Raw genomic sequence first — 27,199 nt, forward strand, 5'->3', positions numbered from 1 at the left:
TTATTAAGCCCTTGTGCAGTTTCTAGATGCTGGGAAAACACATGACTAAAACATCATTTCTGCTCTTCCCAGCACTGGCAATACAATGTGGGAACAGAAGTACAGATAACAATAAAATGAGAGCTATGAAAACTAAGGATTGCTTAATTGTGCCTAGAGTGGGGCAGAGGCAGTTTCTTAACAAAGAAGGGTTTGAATTCACCACATAGATTGGCAGAGCTTCACTTATGAAAAGAACAGCATATGTGAGGGTGAAAGAGAGAACATATGACGAAATGAACCTTTTTGAGGTAAAGTTTGAGTGGAAGTAAGATTGAAACAGGAACTTCTGCTTGCCAAGAGATGGAATTTAGTTAGAGTGTTAGAATGACAAAGTCACAGTTTTTAACTAGGTCACTTTGGCAGTAGTGGGGAAGGATTTAAAAGGAGCAAAATTGGGATAGAGGACATCAGTTTAGGCAAGAGTTAAGCATCAGAAATGTAGTGGCAGTGGGTTTGGAGAGGACAGAGTGAACTTAAGAACTATTTAGAAGTGAAGATGAAGGGACAAGGAGTAGTCATCGATTACTTAAACGTCTAGCTTTGGTGTCTAGGAAAATAGACATGCAAACAATGAGAGGATGATAATCACTTAGTGAAACTTTTTGTGATTGCACTAAGCAAGAATAAGTATATAGGTTTCTTAAGACAGTGTTGTATATCAAACTAAATATTAGATAATGTTGATCTTTATGTCTACATAATCTTATTTTTAAAAACCAACCGATAGAAGAATTAAATATAGGAAACTAGAAGTAGAAGTATTTAACAAAGCTAGGATTGTGCAGGTTAGTTATTTTGGTTTACAGATTCTTCACTTACGTTTTAGAAACATGTTTGGACTTTTGCATACTTAAACCTTTGCTGATAAAGTCAGATTGTGGTAAATTTTAAATTGTCCTGGTTTGGAGTTCATCAAATAATTTGAAACTTCTAATTATATTTGTAATGAAAATTATTAAATTTACATTAAAATATCGAGAAAATTACCTTTTGTGTTCTGAAGTTTAAAAAGAAAATTAGCTTGAGGCAGGCTTAGTTTAGTTTCCTTCACCAAACAATTGTACTGTTTGAATTCAGATTTTTCTCATTACTACTCTTAGAGTTAAGTGACTTGGAAAAAAAGAAAGAAACCAGCCTGGGCAGCATAGGGAGACCCTGTCTCTACAAATAATAAAAAAAATTAGCTGAGTGTGGTGGTGCATACCTGTGTTACAGCTAGTTTGGAGGCTGAGGTGGGAAGATCACTTGAGCTAGGGTGTTTGAGATTAGAGTGAGCTATGAGCATGCCACTGCACTCTAGCCTGGGTGACAGAATGAGACCTTGTCTCCAACAAAAAAAAAGGATTTGTGAGTATGTGAGTATGTGAGTGGTTAGGCACAGGAAAGGTTTGTGTTACCTTAGTAGAACAAAATGAAGTTAAAGTGAAGAGGATATTGATAACTTGATGAAGTGATCCACATTGTGGAGATCCTGCTGAGAAGTGAAAAATAAATAAGAGAAGAGTATGCCAGGATATAACTATTGTTTGGTCTTATGTTCTGATTATTTTTTTGTTGAAACACTAGCTTATTTTAAGTAAAACTTAAGCTTTATTTTTTTCTCCTTCCTTTAGAACGTATAATGAAGAAAACAGAAGAGTCTGAATCACAAGTGGAGCCTGAAATTAAGAGGAAAGCACAACAGAAACGGCACTGTAGTACCTATCAGCCTACTTCTCCTCTATCTCCTGCTTCAAAAAAATGTTTAACCCATTTGGAGGTAAGTAGAGAAATTATTCTTTATTGCTAATCAGATTGTGTTTTTATTAATATTAGTTTCAGTACTTATTAAATTCTAGGTGATCTTTTATCATAGGACCAGAAGAGACCTGGAAAAGTTATTTAGGCAAACTTTTCTGCCTTCAGTAGACCATTTTATGCTTGTCCAAAATATAGAATTTATTTTCTATAAAGAGTTTATCAGCACTTCCCTGCAACATACTTCAAATGATTGGTGTCTGCCAGAAATTTTTTCAAATAATTTTAAGAAGTTGAAAAGTTAAAAAAAAAAAGTAGAAAGAAAATCTATATATTTATCTTCCAGATTCCTTGTTTTTCACATTTGCTTTATTGTCCTCGCTCTCTATGCCTTTTTCCCTCCTTCCTCCTGCCTACCCATAAATATGTATATATGTATTTTTTTGTACTGTTTGAATTGCAGTTACAAGCATGATGCCCATTTACCATTTAATACTTAAGTATGTGTGTTTTTTTGATTTTTTTTTATAGTTAGAGTACATCTGTCAAAATCTCAAAATTAACACTGATCTGAAATGACCATCTAATCCACAAATCCCATTCAAATTTCACCTAAATAATGTCCTTTATGGGTATAGAATTCAATTCAGGGTCATGTGCTACATTGAGTTGCCACGAATCTTTAGTCTTTTTCGATAGAAATAATTTCGTATTCTCATCGTTCATAATCTTGGTATTTGTTGAGTAGTACAGGACACTTTGTGCCTCAAATTGGGTTTGTCTGATGTTTGTAAATTATGTATGTAGTTTTCAAGAATGTTTCAGAAATGATTCTGTAATCTTACTGCATTATATCAGGAGACATATGATGTTGATTTTCACATTAATGATATTTTACCTTAGTTAAGATGTTCTAGATTTCTTCACTGCAATGTCAGTTAATAGGTATTTTGACTAATTTACTAATAAGATTTCTAACATGAGCTAGAAGTATTTCTTATCCCACATTTATATATTCATTTATATCAGCATGTACATATAAATAGTTATTTTACTCAAAAGGGTTGTAGTCTGTAACTTCCATGATGTTTCATGACTTACCTTGATGCTTCAGTTGTCCCAAATTCCATGTGAGTCCCTTCAAGCTGGCCTCTGTTTTTTTTGACATGTCCCTATCGTTCTTTTGAAGACATTTATGACATTGACTTCTCTACTTTTTAGTATAACAAGATGGTCTTAACTTATCTTGTATTTCTTCTTTTTTTTCCCAAGATGGAGTCTTGCTCTGTCACCCAGGCTAGAGTCTGGGTGGCGCAATCTCGGCTCCCTGTAGCCTCCACCTCCCAGTTCAAGCAGTTCTTCTGTCTCAGCCTCCTGAGTATCTGGGACTACAGGTGCATGCCACCATACTTGGCTTATTTTTGTATTTTTAGTAGAGATGGGGTTTCACCATGTTGGCCAGACTGGTCTTGAACTCCTGACCTCAGGTGATCCACCTACCTCAGCCTCCCAAAGTGCTGGGATTACAGGCTGAGCCACTGTGCCCGGCCATTATCTTGTATTTCTGTCTCAGCCCTAGAGTCATTCATTTCTCCGAGGAGCCATGCATACAAGGAAAAGGAAATATCTTCTCCTTTAAGTGGAGGGAACATATTTGGGCACTAGTTATGTTCATTCATGTGGGCATTATTGTTTCTCGGCCTTCTCAGTGGACAAAGCTAAGAAATACATGTGTGTGTATTAATATTTAATCCATATTAGAATCCATGAGTTCACACAGTAACTCTAATTCCAGTCCAACACTACTGACTTTAATTTTTCCCACGTTGCATGTTTGTAACTCCCCTCTCCAGAAGTGATTAACTTGACTCCCATCATCCCCAGTGTATTTACCTGTTAGCTTAGTTTTTCTTTATATGGTAATGTCCTGCCATGCCAACCTAAGTTTGGCTCAGGCCATACTGATATCACCTACTGATTAGTCTAGATAAAAGAGGAGGAAAGCTCCTCCCTAGATACAACATCTTTCGTCCAGTGGACACGCCCACTGAAAACCTCAGTTTGTTTGTTTTTAAAGTTCAGGGGTACACATACAGGATGTGCAGGTTTGTTACATAGGTAAACATGTGCTGTGGTGGTTGCTGCACAGATCATCCCATCACCTAGGTATTAAACACAACAATAATTACTTTTTAATAAAAGTCTTCCTTCTTTTACTCTATTCCTATGCCAGTTGTTCTAATTTTCTTCTTAGTGGAGATAAAGAATTGTAGCCAGCCTCTATGTAATCTTTAATTCCTAGACAAGGTTAGTGGTTTTTCTTTCCATGTATAGTCTCTGAAATTCTACACTATGTACCACTTGTAAGAAAACAAGATCTGTGGGCCAGGTGCGGTGGCTCACGACTGTAATCCCAGCACTTTGGGAGGCCGAGGCAGGTGGATCACCTGAGGTCAGGAGTTTGAAACCAATCTGGCCAATATGGTGAAATCCTGTCTCTACTAAAAATACAAAAAGTAGCTGAGCGTGGTGGTGGGCACCTGTAGTCCCAGCTACTTGGGAGGCTGAGGCGGGAGAATCTGTTGAACCCTGGAGGCAGAGGTTGCAGTGAGCCGAGATCGTGCCATTACGCTCCAGCCTGGACAACAACAGCAAATCTCCTTCTCTAAATAAATAAATAAATAAATGAAAAAGAAAACAAGGTCTGTGAATTTAATGGGATTAACATCTTTAGGATATTTAATAAAAATGACAGTCTCAAAGACAGACTTATTAAGTGTAGTTGGTTATTTATAGATTGTCTTGCAGATACTATGTGATATGTAGTTTGAAATTATTTAATTTTGTAAAAAGCCTTCCACTTCTGACCAAAGCAGGGAATGAGATTTTAATCAGTTTTTCTTTTTCTTTAATTTTTTTTTGTTTGGAGAGATTGGATGTTGCTGTGTTGCCCAGGCCGGTCTCGAACTCTTGGCCCTAAACAGTCCTACTGCCTCAGCCTCCCAATGTGCTGGGATTACAGACCTGAGCCATGATGTCCAGGCTTAGTCAGTTTTTGTTTTCCAAAAGAAATTACACTTAACATAAAATTGTTATGAAAATGTATTACTTTACAGTATTCTCTACTAAAACTGAGCAGTATTGAGATTCTAGTTTTTAGAGAATTAGGTTGATAAAATGTTAATCTCTAGTTTTTATCATGAAAGTTTTTTTTATCTTACTCAGTGTAGTGTATCTGCATTTTGTTCCTAATTCTCACAGAGTTCCAAGATACATGTTTCTTAGCTGATGGAAGGTGTATGGTAATAGCTCAGAACATACTTCCTTTCATATTTTAATCTTGGGGATTTTAATAGTAGGAATGTGTTTTTTCTGTTTTAGTATCAGTTTTATGAGAGGAAATAGCACTTTTCCATGGAGTTCTTTTCATTTAGATATGCCCTCTTTACCTTTATTATAGACACTAATGTAATGGAGCCAGTCAGTACTCAGCTTGATCGTATCCTCAGATTCTTGGTGACAGAGTTAATTTATATATAGCTGACTGCTAGACTGGATAGTCTTGAAAATTTCTTCCAGCATTTTGATATTAAATCCCAACTAACATGACTTATTTAGGATCTCATGGTAGCCATGATGGTAATGATGGGGAAGAGAGGGACTTAATTTTGAGACTTTGAGGGGATTCCTTAATGATGCAATAAAATGCCAAAATCTTTTATTTCTTTTGTTCTTTTGGAACTTAAAGTTTCTGAACACCGTGAATGTTGTCCAAAATGTGGAAAAGAAAAAGAAAATCAGACCAAATGCCAAAGTTATGGTGTTCTTTTTTCTAAGGATTTGCAAAGAAATTGCAGACAAGCTATTACTTTGAATGAGTCTGCTGGACCATTATTAAGAACGTCAATTCATCAGAATTCTGGAGGACAGAAGTCACAAAACACAGGATTAACAACCAAGAAGTTTTATGGCAACAGTATGGAAAAGATTCCAATTGATATTATTGTGAATTGTGATGAGAGTAAACACACTTATTTACAGACTAATGGAAAAGTCATTTTACCTGGGGCAAAAATACCCAAAATCACAAACTTGAAAGAAAGGAAAACAAGTTTGTCAGACCTAAATGATCCAAGTAAGTATTTTACTCCCTTTAATATTGCTTATATCAATCCAATATTTTCAGATATATTTTACGACCAGTCTCTCTAACCCCATATGTATTTTTAATGTAAATGTGAGCTTAAAACTAATCTTGTTCTCATCCTGTCCATCTTAAATAGTTAAAAAAAGAAAACACACACACACACACACTCAGAACTTGACCCTAGTCTTAGATGAATTGCTAGTTAAAACCAGCATTCTGACTTTGGCCAGGTTAATTTAATCTTTCTGATCTGTAAATGGGTATATTTCCTGCTGATAGTGATTTTTTTTCTGGGGTGGGGGGGAGCTAAAATAACATAAAATACGCGTAGCCCAATAAAATATTTGACATACAATATCCTTACCACATTTGTTCCTAAATCTGCATCATGTCTTTTTACTCTTGTGTGTATACGTATGGCATGCAGTCCTTGTTTACAATAAATAGCAAAAGATTAGAATTTATTGGGGACTGGTTGACTAGAGTACACGGCGATAAAGGAGTGAAAGATCTGATAAACTGTGTAATTTCCAAGATCCTTAATTAAGTGAGTAATGCAAGCTACCGATAAGAGTATACTGTGGAGAATGAGCATAATTTCTTTTAAAAAATAGAAACTGGGCATAGTGGTGTCCCAGCCACTCAGGAGACTGAGATGAGAGAATTGCTTGAGTCCAGGAGTTGAAGAGTAGCCAGGGCAATATAGCAAGACCCTGTTGCTAAAAAAAAAAATTAATAATTGTAAATAGAACACTAGACTTTGCTTTTAATATATACTTGTGCCATTTTTCATTAAAAATACAGTTCATGGGCCTTTTTAAAAAATCCGTATATATGTATACATGTACATCTGTATGTATATATATATACATCTATCTATGTCAGGTACTGCACTAAGCATTTTACATACCATTTGTTCCTTGCAACAATTCTATGAAATAGATACCCTTATTGTCCTTAATTCTACGGAGAAGAGAAATTGAGCCAAATAACCAGTAAGTGGCAAAACCCCACCTCCCAAATGCTATGTATGTAAATCTGTTTAGATTGTCTAATCTGGCCTGTTAGGTTTTCTGCTATGAAAGACCAGTGTTGAAAGAGAAACCATGCTCAGTATTTGTTCCTGAGACTGGACAGTAAAATTAAAAATACAGGTAGAGAAATGGTGAGATGATGCTTCTCTGGGACATGTACATTACTCAGTAAAAATTAAGCATTTATGTTTGAAATACTAATAAAGAAAAATTCCTCCTTCAAGTTCATGCATTCTTCAACGTATGACTTTTGAATGCTTTTTCTGTGTCAGGCTATTTCAGGCCTGAGGATATAGCAGTGAACAAGACAATGTCCCCGCTGTATTATAGTTTATGTGTAGCAGGGGGAAACAGATAAGCAAGTGAACATCTGCAACAAAGAACAACAGAAAATTTAAATCAGTTAATTTGACTGCGAGTGTGCTTACTTTATTGGGTTATCAAAGTGATATTTAAACTAAAACTTGGTGGCCAGAATGCATAATACTGAGGGAAGTAGAATTCAGGCAGGAGCAAGCTTGTGGTGTTTGAGGGGCAGAAATACTGACTAGTGTGCCTGGAGGATAAAGAGACAAAAAACAGAATATTATGAGAAAATTGGACAAGTAGGCAGGGGCCAGATTATGTAAATTTATAAACCATAGCAAGGAGTTTGTATTTGACTCAAATACAAAATGAGTGGCTTTGTGGAATTAAGATACAGAGATAGATTTGCTAAGATTCAGTAATGAGTACAAGGTATAAGAGCAAATTACCATCATAGTGTCTTTTCTTGCTCACATCCATTTATCATCAGCAAGACTTACTGAACATTAGGTACTGGTCCAGATTTTTCCAAGGACCAGTTAAGATTTTAGTAACTTCCTGTGTGAGATAAAATTACTTGGCTACGACTGGGCGCGGTGGCTGAAGCCTATAATCCCGACACTTTGGGAGGGTGAGGCGGGTGGATCACCTGAGGTCGCAAGTTTGAGACCAGCCTCGCCAACGTGGTGAAACCCCATCTCTACTAAAAATACAAAAATTAGCTGGGTGTGGTGGTGCACACCTGTAATCCCAGCTACTCGGGAGGCTGAGGCAGGAGAATCACTTGAACCCAGAAGGCAGAGGTTGCAGTGAGCCAAGATCGCATCACTGTACTCCTCCAGCCTGGGTGACAGAATGAGATTCCGTCTCAAAAAAAAAAAAAAAAAAACTTAACTACATGAAGTTTCACATATATTTACAATGCATGCTATTTTGCGAACAAGTTGTATGCAAATTATTTTTTGCACCTTAAATTTTTTGGGACTCTGAAATGGACCTACCATTCTTCTTGTAACTTGCTGATACTGCTCTTTGGGTGAGTGGTGATGAACTGTAAAATCAAATTTTATATTTGTATAATTTTTTTAAAAGATGCCAAGTCTTAATGCTTTCTTCAGATTTAACTTTTTGTCAGATAGAGTGGATTGTATCTTCATTCATTTTATTAATCTTAGATCTGGAGGAGGTCCAAAGCAAATTGAATATATTTTCCACTTTGGTAATTTATTTGACTTTTTAATGGACAGAAATGAAATATAAAATTATAACTGTAGTTTTAATATAAATTATAAATTATTAAAATACTTTTAGTCATTTTGTCCAGTGATGATGATGATGACAACGACAGAACTAACAGAAGAGAGAGCATATCTCCTCAGCCTGCTGATTCAGCATGTTCTTCCCCTGCACCATCCACTGGAAAAGTAGAAGCAGCACTAAATGAAAATACCTGCAGAGTAGAGCGTGAACTACGAAGCATTCCAGAAGACTCAGAGTTAAATACAGTTACATTGCCAAGAAAAGCAAGAATGAAAGACCAGGTACTTTTCACATTTATTGACATTTGTTCAGATTAATGCCTCCATTTTGGGGTGTAAACTTTTTTTAGAAGGCAGTTTGGTAGCGCCAGGAGAAAACAATGGATTATTCATTAAGTGGGGCTTAAATACCACATGGGAGATTATTTGGAAGAACATTAAGCCGTATACAAAAATAAGTTTCAATTAAACTTAAGACTTAAAGTATAAAAAATTCAACAAGAAAACACAGTATCAACCTTACAATAAAATGTCAGTATGTACAAAGATTTCTTATAAAATCTAGCAGAGGAGAGAAGTCATTTTAACAGGGAGATATTTTACTGTAATAGTATGTTTCATTATGTTATGTTTTATATTTTACTATAAAAGTTTCAAAAAGTTCACATGGAGAAAGGTAATATGGATGATGTCAATAGACAACGTATCTAAGAGAACAACTATTTGTAATGCAGGTGACATATTTTAATGTCTTTAATAGACTAAGAACTCTTAAAATTTACAGGATAAAAATAAAGTGAACAAAGGATAAGAATGGACAAAAATAGAAAATTCATGTAGTAAACTACCACATGAAAAGTGCAAATTAAGGAAAATGAAATACAACTGTATTCAATGGACTTTAAAAATTGTTACAAAATCAGTTAATATTGTGCTTTTGTCAAGAATCCAAGGGAAAGGATACTTTCCCAGTTTGCTGATGGAAAAGAAAGTTACTATGGTCTTTTGGGAAAGAAATGTGAAAATGACCATTAAAAAATGTTTAATGTGTACTATTTGACCAAATAATTAATTCCTTAGACTCCATCTTCCCCAGTACATAAGACTTTATATGCAGACATGATTGTTGGCAAACAAAATCATTGCCTGTTAATATGGATATGGCTGAAGAAGTTATGGTATATCCATATGATGCAGCCATTGAAAATAAAAATTAGAACTTATATCACTGACTTTTAGGATGTCTGCATGGTGCTGTTAAGTGAGAATACCAAATTAATGAAATATGTGTATATTACTTTAGTAAGAACATTTTTATAAAATAATAAACTTGTATGTTAAATTGTGTGTGTTTATACATGTCAGTGTGTTCATAGGAGTACAGATAAAAATATGGGAACATATATACTTGGTTGTTAAGATGGGAACCTTAAAAAATGAGAAACAACAAAAGTAATCATAAGGATAATAGAAAAATATATGGATTTATTTATTTGCTTACTTATTTAAAGGGGAGATCTTGCTCTATCACCCAGGCTGGGATTACAGGTGCAAGCCACTGTACCCGGCTGGATTAATATTTTTATATAATCTTACAGAATGCCTTTCCAACATGGTAGCACAAGCAAAAATAGTAAATGAAAAGATGAATATATCTGATTAAATGAAAAGTAGAACAGTGTAGCAAAACACTCTAAACACAATTTAATAGATGAATGCAAATGGAAAAATAGTGAACTATGTGACAAAGTGTAAAGTAGTCCTTTGTATATTTTTAATTTTTTAAAAATCAAGAAATAGAGGCAAACCATAGGGAAATAAGGAAAGGAAATGAATAGAATTCAAAAAAACATAGTAATCAAAGTAGTGAAAATGAAATTAAAATACCTTTTGTGAACTTCAGATTGCTGAAAATTTAAAAACTATGATATTGTCTCATCTTGATCAGTGTTTGGAGAAGTGGAATGTTGAGTGTATAAGTTGGTTTAACTGTTGAGGACAGTTTGGCAGTAATTCTAAATGTGTACCACAATTGACTGGACTGCAAAAATGCTCTTTGAAGAATAGTTTGCTATGGCAAGAGATTGGAAAGAACGTAGATGTCCAGCATATGAGTTCAGTTAAATTAATGATGAATTTCCATGTAATGGAATGTTTAGATGAGCAGTTTTCAGACTGACACACTGAATCGTAAGGGTACCTCAGTGTGTACTGTCTTCGATGATGCTCCATGGAGGGTGTGGAACATTCAAATTCTAGACTAAATCCTTTACTGTAGATTCAACTGGAGCAGTTCTTACCTGTTTTATTAGTGAGCTAAATAACCTCTCATTTGAAGATGTAACTCTACAGCTAAAAACAAAACAAAACACTTTTAAACCTCTCTAACGGGTTTCTTTAATAATAAGGGAAAATAGACCGGATGCGGTGACTCACACCTGTAATCCCAGCACTTTGGAGGCCAAAGTGGACAGATTCCCTGAGGTCAGGAGTTCGAGACCAGTCTGGCCAACATGGTGAAACCCTGTCTCTACTAAAAGTACAAAAACATTAGCCAGGCGTGTGCCTATAATCCCAGCTACGTGGGAGGCTGAGGCAGGAGAATTGCTTGAACCCCCTAGGGAGGTGGAGGTTGCAGTGAGCCGAGATCATGTCACTGCACTCTAGCTTGTGCAACAGAGTGAGACTCCATCTCAAAAAATAATAACAGTAATGGAGAATATTAATGATAAATCTGTTAATAAGCCTGAAAAAGCAGTTCACAAAATAATATATGTATGATTTTATATCATATATATGATCATATTTTGTTTAAAATACTTATTTTTTCCTGTGACATATATCATAGAAATACCTTTAGAAGGATAATGGGAATGGTGGACATTCTTTTCCCTTATTTTCTGTCAAGATATTGTTTTATTCTTGTGATGATAATAAAGATACTAATATAATTAAATTAAAATTATATACCTTATATAAAGTGTTTATGATTAATTTCTATTTGGAAGTGACTGGAATCATAATTTAACAGATGAAATAGTTTAAAATATGTAAACATATAAGGAAGGGTTATTTCATAATGCAGATAACCATTCCTCTAAATTGCTTGCTTTCTAAATAATTGCTGATTTAATTCAAGTATCATTGCCACTATAACTAGCAGCATTTTACTGTGCATGAAGCACTCTGCTAAACTGCTTTTTATGCATTAACTCAGTTGAGTAGATACTCTTACTCTGTATATTTTAGAGTTTAGGGAACCAAAACTTGCGTAAGTTATTAAGTTTTACAAGATCAGTTTTTGTTGTTGTTGTTGTTGAGAAGGAGTTTCGATCTTGTCGCCCAGACTGGAGTGCAGTGGCGTGTTCTTGGCTCATTGCAACCTCCACCTCCCAGTTAAGCAATTCTCCTGCCTCAGCCTCCGGAGTAGCCAGGATTACAGTCACCTGCCACCACACCCAGCAATTTTTTGTATTTTTAGTAGAGACAGGTTTCACTGTGTTGGGCAGGCTAGTATCGAACTCCTGACCTCAGGTGATCCGCCCATCTCGGCCTCCCAAAGTGCTGGGAGTACAAGGCGTGAGCCACCGTGCCCAGCCACGATCAAATCTTTAAAAGGTGGTGTTGGCCGGGCGCGGTGGCTGCGTCTGTACTCCCAGCACTTTGGGAGGCCGAGGTGGGCAGATGACGAGGTCAGGAGATCGAGACCATCCTGGCTGACACGGGGAAACCCTGTCTCTACTGAAAATATAAAAAAAAATTAGCCGGGTGTGGTGGCGGGCGCCAGTATCCAAGCTACTCGGGAGGCTGAGGCAGGAGAATGGCGTGAACCCGGGAGGCAGAGCTTACATTGAGTGGAGATCATGCCACTGCACTCCAGCCTGGGTGACAAAGCAAGACTCCATCTCAAAAATAAATAAATAAAATAAAATAAAATAAAATAAAATAAAATAAAATAAAAGGTGGTGTGGCTGTTTGAATCCAGGCAGTCTGATTCCCAGAGTACTATTCCTGACTGCCATGCTATTACTCAGATTTATATAACAACTAAAGTATAGCTAAATAAGATACAGGTATTTACTGTTATATAAAAACCATGAATGTTAATTTTATCTTAACACTGTTGAAGGGAAATCCATTTTGTGTTGTGATATTTACGTTTCTTTTATTGGGTCTTTGCATATGTTTATACTTAGCTTGCAGCTTTGTTTTAGTGAATTATTAAGTGAAAATTTTCTTTTCCTTTTTAGTTTGGCAATTCTATTATCAACACACCTCTAAAACGTCGTAAAGTGTTTTCTCCAGATTTAGTTAATCCTTTAGCTTTAAGCTGCCAAAGTTCCTTTGACAGTGTCATTTTAAACTGTCGAAGTATACGAGTAGGAACACTCTTCCGGCTGTTAATAGAGCCTGTAATTGTAAGTACATTCTTAAGCTCTTTACTATACCAGTTATAACATTAAAAATTCCATTGCTAAAGCTAATATATAATATTTTAAATTTGTAAATTAAAATATTTACTAGAATATCAAAATTAGTTCAAGATTTCATGTTGCTTTAAGAGTATATAAATAGTAGCTCCTCACCATTAAAATGAGTTAGAAAACCTTCCAATATGTTGTTTATTATCATGCCAGCTTAGTGCATGAAACTTTCAATGAGTTAGAAAACCTTCCAATATGTTACTGATTTAGTATCATACCAGCTAAGTGCATGAAAAGAATATATTGAAGAACTGTAGTGAGTGAATGAAGATTCCAGAAGCTTTGGGATCTGCTGGAAAATGTATTACAGCATCAAGACTCCTAGAAATAGATTATTGTACTATAATGGCTGCCCAAAAGGCATTGTGCATTGTACTAGTTCATTGTCCACAATGCCCAAAGGACTTTGTGTACTTTATCTTACTCATCATACCTGTGTACTTACTATTCTGCCACCAATCCAAGTTTTTATTTTCTGTTTGAAATTTTAATATAATCTCCTTAACTAGTCTTCTTAGTCAGTCATCATTTTTCTCTCTAATGTATTCTAAACATTGTTGCTAGATTAATTGTACAGCACTGTATGTGTTCTGTAAGCCTTTATTTTATAATGTCTTAACTTGGTGTCCCTATGTGTTTCCAACTCTTCTTTCAAACTAATATTGTCCTTTTTACATAATTGTCCTAACATTGTCCTTTTTACATAAAGCACTTATCTTTAAGAGAACTTATTGCCGGGCATGGTGTCTCACACCTGTAATCTCAGCACTTTGGGAGGCCAAGGCGGCTGGATCACGAGGTCAGGAGTTTGAGACCAGCCTGGCTAATATGCTGAAACCCCATCCCTACTAAAAATACAAAAATTAGCCTTGTGTGGTGGCATGTGCCTGTAGTCCCAGCTGCTCGGGAGGCTGAGGCAGGAGAATCGCTTGAACCTGGGAGGCGGAGGTTGCAGTGAGCCGAGATTGCGCCACTGCACTCCAGCCTGGGTGACAGATTGAGACTCTGTCTCAAAAAACAAAAAAAAAAAAAAGAGAGAGAGAGAGAAATAATTATATCACAGCAGGAAAGTTGTAAGGTGTTTTATTATTTAATGTAATGAATAATAATGTGTTTCTTTTCTGTTAAAGTTTCTTCATGGTTCTAGAATACAATATGATCAAAAGAAAAAAATTATTTATAGGAGAAAATGAAATGTGAACCTGATTTCTTAGCAGACCACAGCTCTATGCAAATCCAGCAAATTTTTCTTTTCCATCAAAAACCTTAAGCTTCTCACAATTTACAAACTAACAGTTTCAGAAGTACCCTGGAGATTCAAAGCCAATTATATATACATTATCTATCCTTTATTGCCCAATAATATTGTAACATATGTCAGTGTTTTTAGGGATTTATGAAATTTGTATTTTGTTACAGCCCTCATACTGCAGACTCTTTCCTGGTTTCTGTCCATTAACAAAAATGTCACTCTGTGTCACTTTGTACCTCAAAAATTTTCAGGAGTGCCCTGTAACTTTTATGGTTTTCTCCCACATTAGCACTGTTATTTATAACTCTTCAGTGTGATGAGTAAGGTTTTGCTGGTGATTTAGACATTTAATTAGAAAGTTGCATATTTAGTCTTAAAGCTATTTATGAAGAACTATATTAAAATTTGGGTGAATTTTTCTAATAGGTTATATTTGCTACAATGAAGAAAAACTTTGTAAATTTAGTTAAAAAAATAAAAGGCAGTATATGTAACATAAAATGTGTCAGTTTAAACATTATAATGCTAAATGAAATATTCCAGCGCAAAAAATATATCATGTGGAAAATTTGGCATTGTGGTGGTATTAACCTTGACTTGTAAGGCATGAGATTTTTCACAAAGGGCGTTCTGCATTGAAGAATAATTAGTGATCTGTATCTTCTAGCAGATAAGTAGTGAAATAAAAAAGATGATTTGAATATTTTCTTCTTTTCTTGAACATAACCTCATTATGTTTTGTAGTGAAATGATTTATCTGCTAAGTTATGATTAATCTGAGAAACAGGTTTTAAATGTTTTACTATATTCAGTGTTTTATAAAATTCTACACTTGCTTATTATTAGATAATTTAATCATTTTAATTCGCTCAGTGATATAATTGGCGTTATTATTATTATTTTGAGACAGAGTCTCACTGTGTCGCCCAGGCTAGAGTGCAGTGGCGCCATCTCAGCTCACAGGAAGCTCTGTCTCCCGGGTTCATGCCGTTCTCCTGCCTCAGCCTCCTGAGTAGCTGGGACTACAGGCGCCGGCCACCATGCCCGGCTAATTTTTTGTAGTTTTAGTAGAGACGGGGTTTCACTGTGTTAGCCAGGATGGTCTCGATCTCCTGACCTCGTGATCCACCTGCCTCGGCCTCCCAAAGTGCTGGGATTACAGGTGTGAGCCACTGCACCCGGCCAATTGGCATTATTTAGAAGTATCTATTTTATTTAAAAGCAAGTGCTTGTTTAAGGAAGTAAAATGGCGTGTATTATTAGGAATACCACATATGCGCAAATAGAAAGTAATCCCTCATTTTTCAAATGAGAATATATAAAATCAAGGTTTTCATTCAGTTTAAATTTAGAAACTTTCACAGTTAAATGAAATAGACCAATGTCCACTTTTATTTTCTTTCTTTCTTTTTTTTTTTGAGACTGAGTCTCACTGTTGTTGGCCCAGGCTGGAGTGCAGTGGTGCAATCTCAGCTCACTGCAGCCTCCACCTCTTGGGTTCCAGCAATTCTCCTACCCCAGCCTCTCAAGTAGCTGAGATTACAGGTGCCTGCCACCATGCCTGGCTAATTTTTGTATTTTTAGTAGAGATGGGGTTTCATCGTCTTGGCCAGGCTGGTGTTGAACTCCTGACCTCAGGTGATCCACCTGCCTTGGCCTCCCAAAGTGCTGGGATTACAGGTGTGAGCCACCACACCCAGCCCGGTGTCTACTTATAATATTAATATTTATGTGTGATTTACTTACATATTTCTAAATGACAAATATTTAGATATAACTTCCTTCAATTCCTTTATCTTATGCAACAATTTTATTTAAATGCATTATGTCAGCCAGGTGTGGTGGCTGTAATCCCAGCACTTTGGGAGGCTGAGGCAGGTGGATCACTTGAGGTCAGGAATTTGAGACCAGCCTAGTCAACATGGTCAAACCCCATCTCTACTAAGACTACAAAAATTAGCGGGGTGTGGTGGCGTGCACCGTAACCCCAGCGACTAGGGAGGCTGAGGCAGGAGAATCACTTGAACCCGGGAGGTGGAGGTTGCAGTGAGCCAAGATTGTGCCACTGCCTTCCAGCTTGGGTGACAGAGCGAGACTCATTCTCAGATAAATAAATGAATGAGTGAATGCTTTGTGTCGTCATTATTGACACTTTTTGAATCAGCTAACATTTTTCCAAAACATACAATGTCAACATCCATGTATGCTAGAATGTTTCGCAAGCTACAGTACTTTTTTTTTTTTTTTTTTTTTTTTTTTTTTTTTAGTGATGAGGTCTCTCTTTGTTCCCCAGTTCAGTGCTGCAGTCATAACTAACTGTAACCTTGAACTCCTAGGCACAAGCAGTCCTTCCACCTCAGGCCCCAAGTAGTTGGTACTATAGGCACATGCCATCTATACCCGGCTCAGTTTTTCTTTTTTTGAGATGATGTCTCACTATTTTTGCCCAGGGTGGAGTGCAGTGGCACAATCTTGACTCATTGCAACCTCTGCCTCCCGGGTTCAAGCGATTCTCCTGCCTCAGCTTCCTGAGTAGCCGGGATTACAGGCATGCATTTCCATGCCTGGCTGATTTTTTATACTTTTAGTAGAGACGGGGTTTCAACATGTTGGCCAGGCTGGTCTCAAACTCCTGGGCTCAAGCGATCCTCCCAAAATGCTGGGATAACAGTTAAAAGCCACCATTCCCTGCCGGTACCCGTGCTTAATGTCCCCAAATAATGTGTTACTTCCCAGAGAAACCAGTTAACATACTCCTTTCAAACGCAATCTTTAGAGAGTATGTTTAGTGACATTCTAGACTTTGCAATTAATTATTGTAGTAATTGCTAAATTTATTTTATATTTCCTTTCTCTTTTACGTTATAAAATCTTCACACTGAAAAGTTGGAAGAATTTTGCAGTGAACTTTATATAACTCCCAGCTAAGTTCTACTATTAGCATTTTATTGTATTTGCTTTCCATATATCTATTCATCCCTGTATGTATTCATTTGTCTTGTTTTTTAATGCATTTCAAAATACTTGCCTCTTTTTTTTGAATCTGTTAACTTCTGTAAAATAATTAATTCAGGGTATGGTAGGCTTAATGTATCTTTTCCACATTGAAATAATTAGTTAGAAAATACCTTTTTGTAACCACCAGTAATAAATAATTCAGGCAAGGACCATCAATGGATGCAAAGACAATTAAGTGAATGTCAAACCCCCATGACGTGCAGTTTACCTGTATAACAAACCTGCACATGTACCCCTGAACCTAAAATAAAAGTTAGAAAAGAAAGAGTGATGGAAGGGATGTGGCAAGATGTTAACAGTTTAACAGTTAGTGAATTTAGGTAAGGAAAATTTAGGTGTTCATTATAATGTTATACCAACCTCTCTGGGATTTTAAGAGATAAACGAGTAATATAGGAAACATTCTAAGTACTTGAATAGAAAAGTGAAACCTGCCTTTCTTTGTAAGTCTAGAGCAATACTAATTCATCCTCTTTTTTAGTTTTGTTTAGATTTTATCAAGATACAGCTAGACGGTAAGCTATTTTATGTTTTTTTACTCACTAAAGCTTTCTTTACACCAAAGCACTTTACAGGAATAAAAGATTAAATAATATTCATAGAATTTATTAAGATGGTTAGTTGTTACATATATTTTCTTATCAAAGGGCATATATCTTGGTGTAAATTTAATTCAGAAATATCACAGAGCCTAACTTTTAGAAACCCCTTTTCATTTGGAAAAAATAAAAAAGCTTCTTTAAGGCAGTTATAAAGATTTTTTTTTTATTACCCACAAGAGTAATGATGTGCAGAGCATAATAAATATGTACTTACGTTTAAACTTGTATTTCCTCACAATTTCCCCCATTCATGATATTACCCTCTTAAAAGTTATTTTTTTATTTCCATTTGTTTTCCTCCAGAACCAGACCATGATCCTGTAGAGATTATTTTAAATACCTCTGATCTAACTAAATGTGAATGGTGTAATGTCCGAAAATTACCCGTAGTGTTTCTTCAGGCAATTCCAGCAGTTTATCAAAAGCTGAGTATGCAACTGCAAATGAATAAGGAGGATAAAGTTTGGAATGATTGTAAAGGAATAAATAAATTAACAAGTAAGTTGTGTAAAACAGATTATAATAGGTAATTATAATAGATATTGTATTTACAATAGCTGTTGAATAGCAAAATGTGAATGCACTTTGACAGATGCCTTAGATGTATATTATCTGTAATTCTCACAGCTACCTTGTGAAATAGATTATTACTTTCTCCGTTTTACAGATGAGGAAAAACTCACAGAAAGTGGAAGGGCTGAAGATAAAACCCAGACTTACTCATTTAGAAAGTTTCTAAGTAGATTAAAACCCAAAAGATCTGCGCTCTTAACTAACACTGTAACCTGAGTAAACTAAAATTTTTTAACTGATAGGAATATTAAATGTAAATCAGCCATATAAATCTGGAAATCGTGAAACTTGGCCTGAATAGGAAGTTATTAAGTTCCTAAAATGGGCCTTAAGTCTTTATAATACATAGATGTGGTTCTCCAGGTTTTTTTCCTTCACCTTTAACACTTAAAGCATGGCTTGACTGCTTAGAAGATAAACACATTTCAGCAATAATTGCTGCTTCAGCTTAATTATGAAAAAGTGTTAGCTACCAGTGAATCTGCAAGAGTTGGCACATTAGTGAAAAGATGTTTTGCAGTTAGATTCTCTTGAGATACTATCAGTTCACGTGGCAATTTTCTATTTGTGTTTGACAAAAATGTTAACTATTATATCTTTATAGATTTAGATTTATTAGATGAAGTAAATTAGTTACATCCGTGAATAGATTTGTTCTTGAACTGTTGTTAGAGTAATGTATTCTGGTTCCTTCCTTCTAATAACTTAAGCAAACTTGGCATGTAACACACACTGGTCTTTCCAATGATTGTTGTGTATCCACTGTATGTCAGACATTGTTGTGGACCTTTTTACTGGGATTTCTGATTATCTTCCCGGAAAGAATTAATAATTACTCCTTTAAAAGTATCTGTTTACTTTTGTTTTTTTTAGACTTATAGTTATATTTATTTCTTTTCAGATTTGGAAGAGCAATATATAATTTTAATTTTTCAAAATGGCCTTGATCCTCGGGCAAATATGGTATTTGAAAGTATCATTAATGAAATTGGTATAAAGAATAACATTTCCAATTTTTTTGCGAAAATTCCCTTTGAAGAAGCTAATGGCAGACTTGTTGCCTGTACACGAACCTATGAAGAGAACATCAAAGGAAGTTGTGGGCAAAAGGAAAACAAAATTAAAACTGTAATTATGTTTTTTAATTTTAAAAATATTCTTAAATTATGGGTAGTTTTAAAGGAAAATATATTTTATTTTAATACTGTTCCTTTCAGTGTTAAATACTTTTAATTCTATTTCAGAATTACTTGCTTTCATGTGTGATTTGTAAACTATCTTGTGTCAAAACAGTGGTGGGTGGGTGACAAATAGTACTCGATACAGGTCTCAGAAGCATTTTTGGTTCCTCCACATTCTATCCTTATCTTTACTTTTCATCATCATTTTTTCTGTCATCCTTTTTTCTTTATACCCTACTTCCAACATATATATGCACACACCACTACTTTCAAATGGATTGGTTACCCTGTGTCTTAGGTTTGAAGAAATTGTGGTCCATGGTGTACATTTGTATGCAACATAGACATATATGAAAAATGAAGAATACATGCTATTTGATCTTTATTGTCAAAACATGTATCTAATACTAGAATAATTACTCATATAGCTAGGTAACTCTGAAGCCACCTGAAGCAAAGGTCACAATACTACTATAACACATAGTATAATGGTAAATAATACAAACATAATTTTAAAACATCTTAAGTTTATTTCCTATTACAGCAGCTTAGCTTTGCTGACCTAATTTATTGGGAACAGATCTCTCAAACTGCCTACAAACTTGGAAATATGGCTATCCGCAGCACAATCTTGGTGATAGTTGAGCAAGGACTCCCCAAAGAACTATAAATACAGTTAGTGAGTTGAGAAAAGAACAAAAGAAGGATGGGAAATGGTTCTCTTTCTTTTGCATAGTTGGCATGGGAGACAGTGCCAGAGGAAGAAAAGAGCAGCATAATGCAATTGGGATGGACTCAAACTTCAATGGAAGGTTCTTTCCTCTAAGGAACCCATTTCACTTAGCTTTATGGAGGGCTGAAACTCATTAGACTATGTTCCCTTAGCCTCTGCCCCTACATCTTATAGATTGCCTAGCCATTGAACTAAGAGGCAAAAACCACTTTGGTTTTTTAGAAAGGTTCTTTGAATGTTACCAGCATTATCTGATTTAATGTAGATAGTAGAGATCTTAGAGAAGTAAGATACTGAAAATTACTGTTACATGAGTTGGGGAGTATCACTATCTAGAAGCTACAGATAAAAGAAAGTGGCCCCTAGTTTTGCCTGTTTCTTATTTTAATTGTTAAATATCATGCATACTTTTAGTTCCGTATTTTAATCCTTTTGCATTGAAACACATTCTTGCCTTGTGCTTACCCTTTTTATTGAAACTTTTCCTAATTGACTGTAAATTGCTAATTTCCTTTACCAGGTATCATTTGAATCTAAAATACAGCTTAGAAGCAAACAAGAATTTCAGTTTTTTGATGAAGAAGAAGAAACTGGAGAAAACCACACCATCTTCATTGGCCCAGTAGAAAAGTGAGAGAATTATTTTATATTTGCAATGATCTTAAATGTCTTTCTCTGTTTTATTACATTTCAGTTGTGTATACATTTATATAGATTTGTTTATTTGCTTGCCTTCTAATTTTGTTACAGGTTGATAGTATATCCACCACCTCCAGCTAAGGGAGGCATCTCCGTTACTAATGAGGACCTGCACTGTCTAAATGAAGGAGAATTTTTAAATGATGTTATTATAGACTTTTATTTGAAGTAAGTTAATTTTCTACTGATCTTTTATTAAATCTTTAACATTCCGTTATATCCTATGTCTGTTTTCCAGAGTCAGGCTTTTTGAGTTTTAAATTCCATCTCTACCACTTACTGTGTGACATTTGGGGAGTTATTTAATCTGTTTCTGTCTTTGCACATTTTAAAAATGAGAATTCTGTCTAAAGAGTTGTGAAAATTGGGCCAGGGAGTTGACTTATGCCTATAATCCTGACACTTTGAGAGGTCAAGGTGGGAGGATCGCTTGAGCCCAAGAGTTCAGGACCAGCCTGGGAAACAAAGTGAGACTCTGTCTCCACAAAAAATTTAAAACTTAGCCAGACATATACCTATAATCCCAGTCACTTGGGAGGCTCAGGCAGGAAGATTACCTGAGCCGGGGAGTTCGAAGTTGCAGTGAGTCATGATGGTGCCACTGCACTCTAGCCTGGTCAACAAAGCAAAACCCTACCCCCACACCCACCCCCCAAAAACAGAAGTTGTGAGAATTAAATGAGATCGTACATATGAAGTAGTAGGAAAAATGCCTAGTACAGTGTTAGAAGTTTATGGTCTTTTAGGAAGCACAAATACGGAATTAAAACAATGATAGAAACATTAACATGGTGCAGACTTAGCAGTTGAGAGAATGCTTCATTATCTTTGGAGGTTGGGAGATGTGAGGGACCAGGAAGCTTTCCTGGAAGAACTTACATTATGACCCAATATATGTTATGACCCAACATACACATGTATACACCTGTGTGCAGTGTCTTTATACGTGTATCAATTTGTATGTTTTTACTGGTGTGTGATATAAAATGGACATGTATATGAAATAAAACAGAACTTAGCATCAGTATGCATAGTTCTCTGTAATATTTTCTAGTTTCTTATACTGTGTTTCGTTAAACAAAACAAAACTTTCAAAAATTGATGCTGGAATCTGCTGAATTGATTTTATAGCCTGTTGGTGGTTGCAGCTTAGTTTGGTGGGAAAACACATGTTGTTATAAAGAGCAAAGTTTTGATCAGTGAAATGATGCAATTGAATTTCTGTAAGACCATTTTGACAGGCATGACACTGTGGAAGTCTAGATGAGAGGTGATTTAAGGAAACAAGACAATTTAAGGAGCCTAATTAAGATATTTTAGTTAAAATGATGAGACGTTTTATGAGGTAGAATTGTTTAGTATATAGAATTAGTAGTACTCCAGGACTAATTAAGTGGATATTAAGGAGGAGAGAAAAGGGTGCCAGGTAGCTCCTCGTTTTCTGGCTCGAAAGACCTGCTAAATGATGTTGGCACTAAAGCAGTGAATGCAGAAGCAGAAGAGGCTTGGATGAGGAGGGGATAAGTTCCCTTTTAGATATCTGTGATATAACAAAAGGACAGTGCCAATCAGCAGTTTAGCAAATGGTTTTAGAGTTTGGTTGAGTTCTGACCAACAGAGATGGTAAGATGTTGTTTAATCGTGAGAATGAATGAAATTGCTTAGGTAGGGATGTAGAATGAGAAAAAGTATAAGGACAGATCCTGGAGATTAAATTTGAAAAGATAGACCGGGAATAAAAAGGCTCCCATGAATAATTTTCAAAGCTGTTCAAGAAGTAAGAAGAGAAATTGAAGGGAAGTGAGAGCTTTAAAGGAGATTATATTCAGTGTTAACAATATAGCAGAGATCAGGGCAGATAAGGGCTAATTTTGAGTTCACAATGACCCCAAGGTAATTAAGGTCAACTATGCAGCCTGGACTTGCATCCCAGTCCCAGGGGTAGCAAGTTACCCCTGAACTCCATTGGAGATGGTATCAGTGGAGGCCTATTGGAGACCTCCCACCCCATCCATCAGTAACAGGGAGCCCTGTGTTATCAGTGGAGGTCTAGTAGAGAACATGTACTTTTAGTCCCACCTCACAATAGTGAGGTAACACCTACTACCCATTGGAGTGTGGTGCTAGAGGAAGTCTGCTAAAACACAAGAATGATATTGCTCTACATAGTTGCCAGCAAAAACAAAAACCATAATACTCAAAATGTCCAGATTTCAAAATGAAAATAATTTGCCTTACCCAGAATCAGGAAGATCTCAAACTGAATGAGAAAAGAAAGTCAATAGATATTAACACCAAGAAGACACAAATGTCAGAATTATTTGACAAAGATTTTAAAGTATCTGATACAGTTGGGGTTTGTGTCCCCACCTAAATCTCATGTCCATTTGTAATCCCCACTGTTGGAAGAGGGGCCTTGTGGGAGGTGATTGGATTCTGGGGGCAGATTTCCTCCTTGCTATCCTTGTTACAGTGAGTAAGTTCTCACAAGTTCTGGTTGTTTATAAAAGTGGGTAGCACCTCCCCCTTTGCTCTCTCTTACTCCTGCTCCGGCCGTGTAAGATGTACTTCCTTCCTCTTCACCTTCCCTCATGATTCCAAGTTTCCTGAGGCCGCCACAGCCATACTTCCTGTACAGCCTGTGGATCTGTGAGTCAATTAAACCTCTTTTCTTTATAAATTACCCAGTCTCAGGTAGTTCTTTTTATTGTTGTTTATTTTATTTTTTTTGGAGATGGAGTCTCGCTCTGTCACCCAGTCTGCAGTGCAGTGGCGTGATCTCGGCACACTGCAGCCTTTGCCTTCTACATTCAAGCAGTCCTTCCACCTCAACCTTTCGAGTAGCTGGGATTATAGGCACTCACCACCACACCCAGCTAATTTCAGGTAGTTCTTTCGAGCAGTGAGAGAACAGACTGATACGGCATCCATCATAAAAATGTTTTAATGAACGTGATGACAACTTGCGAAACAAATGAAAACTCAAAACAGTATAAAGAAGAGAGAAATGGATAGGTCTGTAATCCTAGCAGTTTAGGAGGTCATGGTGAGAGGATCACTTGAGGCCAGGAATTTGAGACCAGCCTGCGTAACATAGCAAAATCCTCATCTCTACAAAAAAACAAAAATGTAAAAAGGAAGAAACATAATGGAAATTTTAGAACTAAAAATACAACACTGAAATAATGACCTCAGGGGCTGGGCTCAATAGTGGAATGGAAAAGACAGAGGAAGGAATCAATGAACTGTCTACAAGACATGTCAAAGTAATGATATTAAATAGGTTGAAAGAAAAAGGATGGAAAAGATACACCATACAAACTTTAAACAAAAGAAAGCAGAGTCTGATAAACTTCTGAGGAAAGAAAATTACCAGGGATCAAGAAGGATATTTTATAATGATAAAGGAGTGATCCACCAAGAAAACATACTAATCCTGTGTACTAAACAACAGTTATAAAATGTGTGAAGCAAAAACTGATAGACCTGAAAGGAGAAACAGACAAATCCACAAATAAACTTGGAGATGTTAGTACCCCTCTCTCAACAATTGGTAGAATAACTAGAAAGAAAATCAACAAGGATATAGAAAAGGATATAGAAGAACTCGACAACACCATCAACCAGCAGGATCTACCCAACATCAGGATTTTTTTTTTTTTTTAATTACACTTTAAGTTCTAGAGTACATGTGCACAATGTACAGGTTTGATACATAGATACATAGGTATACATGTGCCATGTTGGTTTGCTGCACCCATCAACTCTTCATTTACATTAGGTATTTCTCCTAATGCTATCCCTCCCCCAGCCCTCCACCCTGCAACAGGCCCCGGTGTGTGATGTTCCTCGCCCTGTGTCCAAGTGAGCTCATTGTTCAGTTCCCATCTAGGAGTGAGAAAATGCTGTGTTTGATTTTCTGTCCTTGTGATAGTTTGCTGAGAATAATGGTTTCCAGCTTTATCCATGTCCCCGCAAAGGACATGAACTCATCCTTTTTATGGCTGCAACTATGCATGGTGTATTGTATTCCATGTTGTATATGTGCCACATTTTCTTAATCCAGTCTATCATTGATGGACATTTGGGTTGGTTCCAACTCTTTGCTATTGTGAATAGTGCCACAATAAACATACGTGTGCATGTGTCTTTATAGCAGCATGATTTATAATCCTTTGGGTATATACCCAGTAATGGGATTGCTGGGTCAAATGGTATTTCTAGTTCTAGATCCTTGAAGAATCGCCACACTGTCTTCCACAATGGTTGAACGAATTTACAGTCCCACCAACAGTGTAAAAGCGTTCCTATTTCTCCACATCCTCTCCATCATCTGTTGCTTCCTGACTTTGTAAAGATTGCCATTCTAACTGGCGTGAGATGATATCTGATTGTGGTTTTGGTTTGCATTTCTCTGATGACCAGTGATGATGAGCATTTTCTCATGTGTCTGTTGGCTGTATAGATATCTTCTGTAGAGAAGTGTCTTCATATCCTTTGGCCACTTTTTGATGGGGTTGTTTTTTTCTTATAAATTTGTTTGAGTTCTTTGTAGATTCTGGATATTAGCCCTTTGTCATATGGGTAGATTGCAAAAATGTTCTGTAGGTTGCCTGTTCACGCTGATGGTAGTTTCTTTTGCTGTGTGGAAGCTCTTTAGTTTAATTGGATCTGATTTGTCTATTTTGGCCGTGTGGAAGCTCTTTAGTTTAATTAGATCCCATTTGTCTATTTTGGCTTTTGTTGCCGTTGCTTTTGGTGTTTTAGACATGAAGTCCTTGCCCATGCCTATGTCCTGAATGGTATTGTCTAGGTTTTCTTTTAGGGTTTTATGGTTTTAAGTCTAACATTTAAGTCTTTAATGCATCTTGAATTAATTTTGTATAAGGTGTAAGGAAGGGATACAGTTTCAGCTTTCTACATATAGCTAGCCAGTTTTCCCAGCACCATTTATTAAACAGGGAATCCTTTCCCCACTTCTTGTTTTTGTCAGGTTTGTTAAAGATCAGATGGTTGTAGGTGTGTGATGTTATTTCTGAGACCTCTGTTCTGTTCCATTGGTCTATATCTCTGTTTTGGTGCCAGTACCATGCTGATTTGGTTACTGTAGCTTAGTAGTGTAGTTTGAAGTCAAGTAGCATGATGCCTCCAGCTTTGTTGTTTTTGCTTAGGATTGTCTTGGCAATGCAGACTGTTCTTTGGTTCCATATGAACTTTAAAGTAGTTTTTTTTCCAATTCTGTGAAGAAAGTCATTGGTAGCTTGATGGGGATGGCATTGAATCTGTAAATTACTTTGGGCAGTATGACCATTTTCCCGGTATTGATTCTTCCTCTCCATGAGAATGGAATATTCTTCCATTTGTTTGTGTCTTTTATTTCGTCAAGCAGTGGTTTGTAGTTCTCCTTGAAGAGGTCCTTCACATCCCTTGTTAGTTGGATTCCTAGGTATTTTATTCTCTTTGTAGGAACCGTGAATGGGAGTTCACTCATGATTTGGCTTTCTGTTTATCTGTTAATGGTGTATAGGAATGCTTGTGATTTTTGCACATTGATTTTGTATCCTGAGACTTTGCTGAGGTTGCTTATCAGCATAAGGAGATTTTTGGGCTGAGACGATGGGGTTTTCTAAATACACAGTCATATCATCTGCAAAGAGGGACAATTTGACTTCCCCATTTCCCAACTGAATACTCTTTATTTCTTTCACTTGCGTGATTGCCCTAGCCAGAACTTCCAACACTATGTTGAATAGGAGTGGTGAGAGAGGACATCCTTGTCTTGTGCGGGTTTTCAAAGGGAATGCTTCCAGTTTTTGCCCATTCAGTATGATATTGGCTGTGGGTTTGTCGCAAATAGCTCTTATTGATTTTCCATCAATACTTAGTTTATTGAGAGTTTTTAGCATGAAGTGCTGTTGAATTTTGTCAAAGGCCTTTTCTGCAGCTATTGAGATAATCATGTGGTTTTTGTGGTTGGTCCTGTTTATGTGATGGATTACATTTATTGATTTGCATATGTTGAACCAGGCATACCAGGGATGAAGCCGACTTGATCGTGGAGGATAAGCTTTTTGATGTGCTACTGGACTAGGTTTGCCAGTATTTTATTGAGGATTTTTTTTTTTTTTTTTT

General features: G+C 36.2%; 1 protein-coding gene across 1 annotated transcript in view; it reads left to right on the top strand.

Annotated features, from left to right (window-relative positions):
* Positions 1-27,199, top strand: part of SENP6 (SUMO specific peptidase 6) — a 117,745-nt gene that overhangs the window by 59,790 nt on the left and 30,756 nt on the right. The window contains 9 exon segments of the mRNA XM_017881128.1: positions 1,656-1,801; positions 5,617-5,914; positions 8,578-8,807; positions 12,776-12,943; positions 17,761-17,794; positions 18,185-18,379; positions 19,356-19,582; positions 20,889-20,998; positions 21,119-21,235. Of these exon segments, the coding sequence (XP_017736617.1) occupies positions 1,656-1,801; positions 5,617-5,914; positions 8,578-8,807; positions 12,776-12,943; positions 17,761-17,794; positions 18,185-18,379; positions 19,356-19,582; positions 20,889-20,998; positions 21,119-21,235 (1,525 nt within the window).

This window comes from Rhinopithecus bieti, unplaced genomic scaffold (assembly GCF_001698545.2).
Source record: "Rhinopithecus bieti isolate Rb0 unplaced genomic scaffold, ASM169854v2 scaffold_12476, whole genome shotgun sequence".
Classification (NCBI taxonomy): Eukaryota; Metazoa; Chordata; class Mammalia; order Primates; family Cercopithecidae; genus Rhinopithecus; species Rhinopithecus bieti.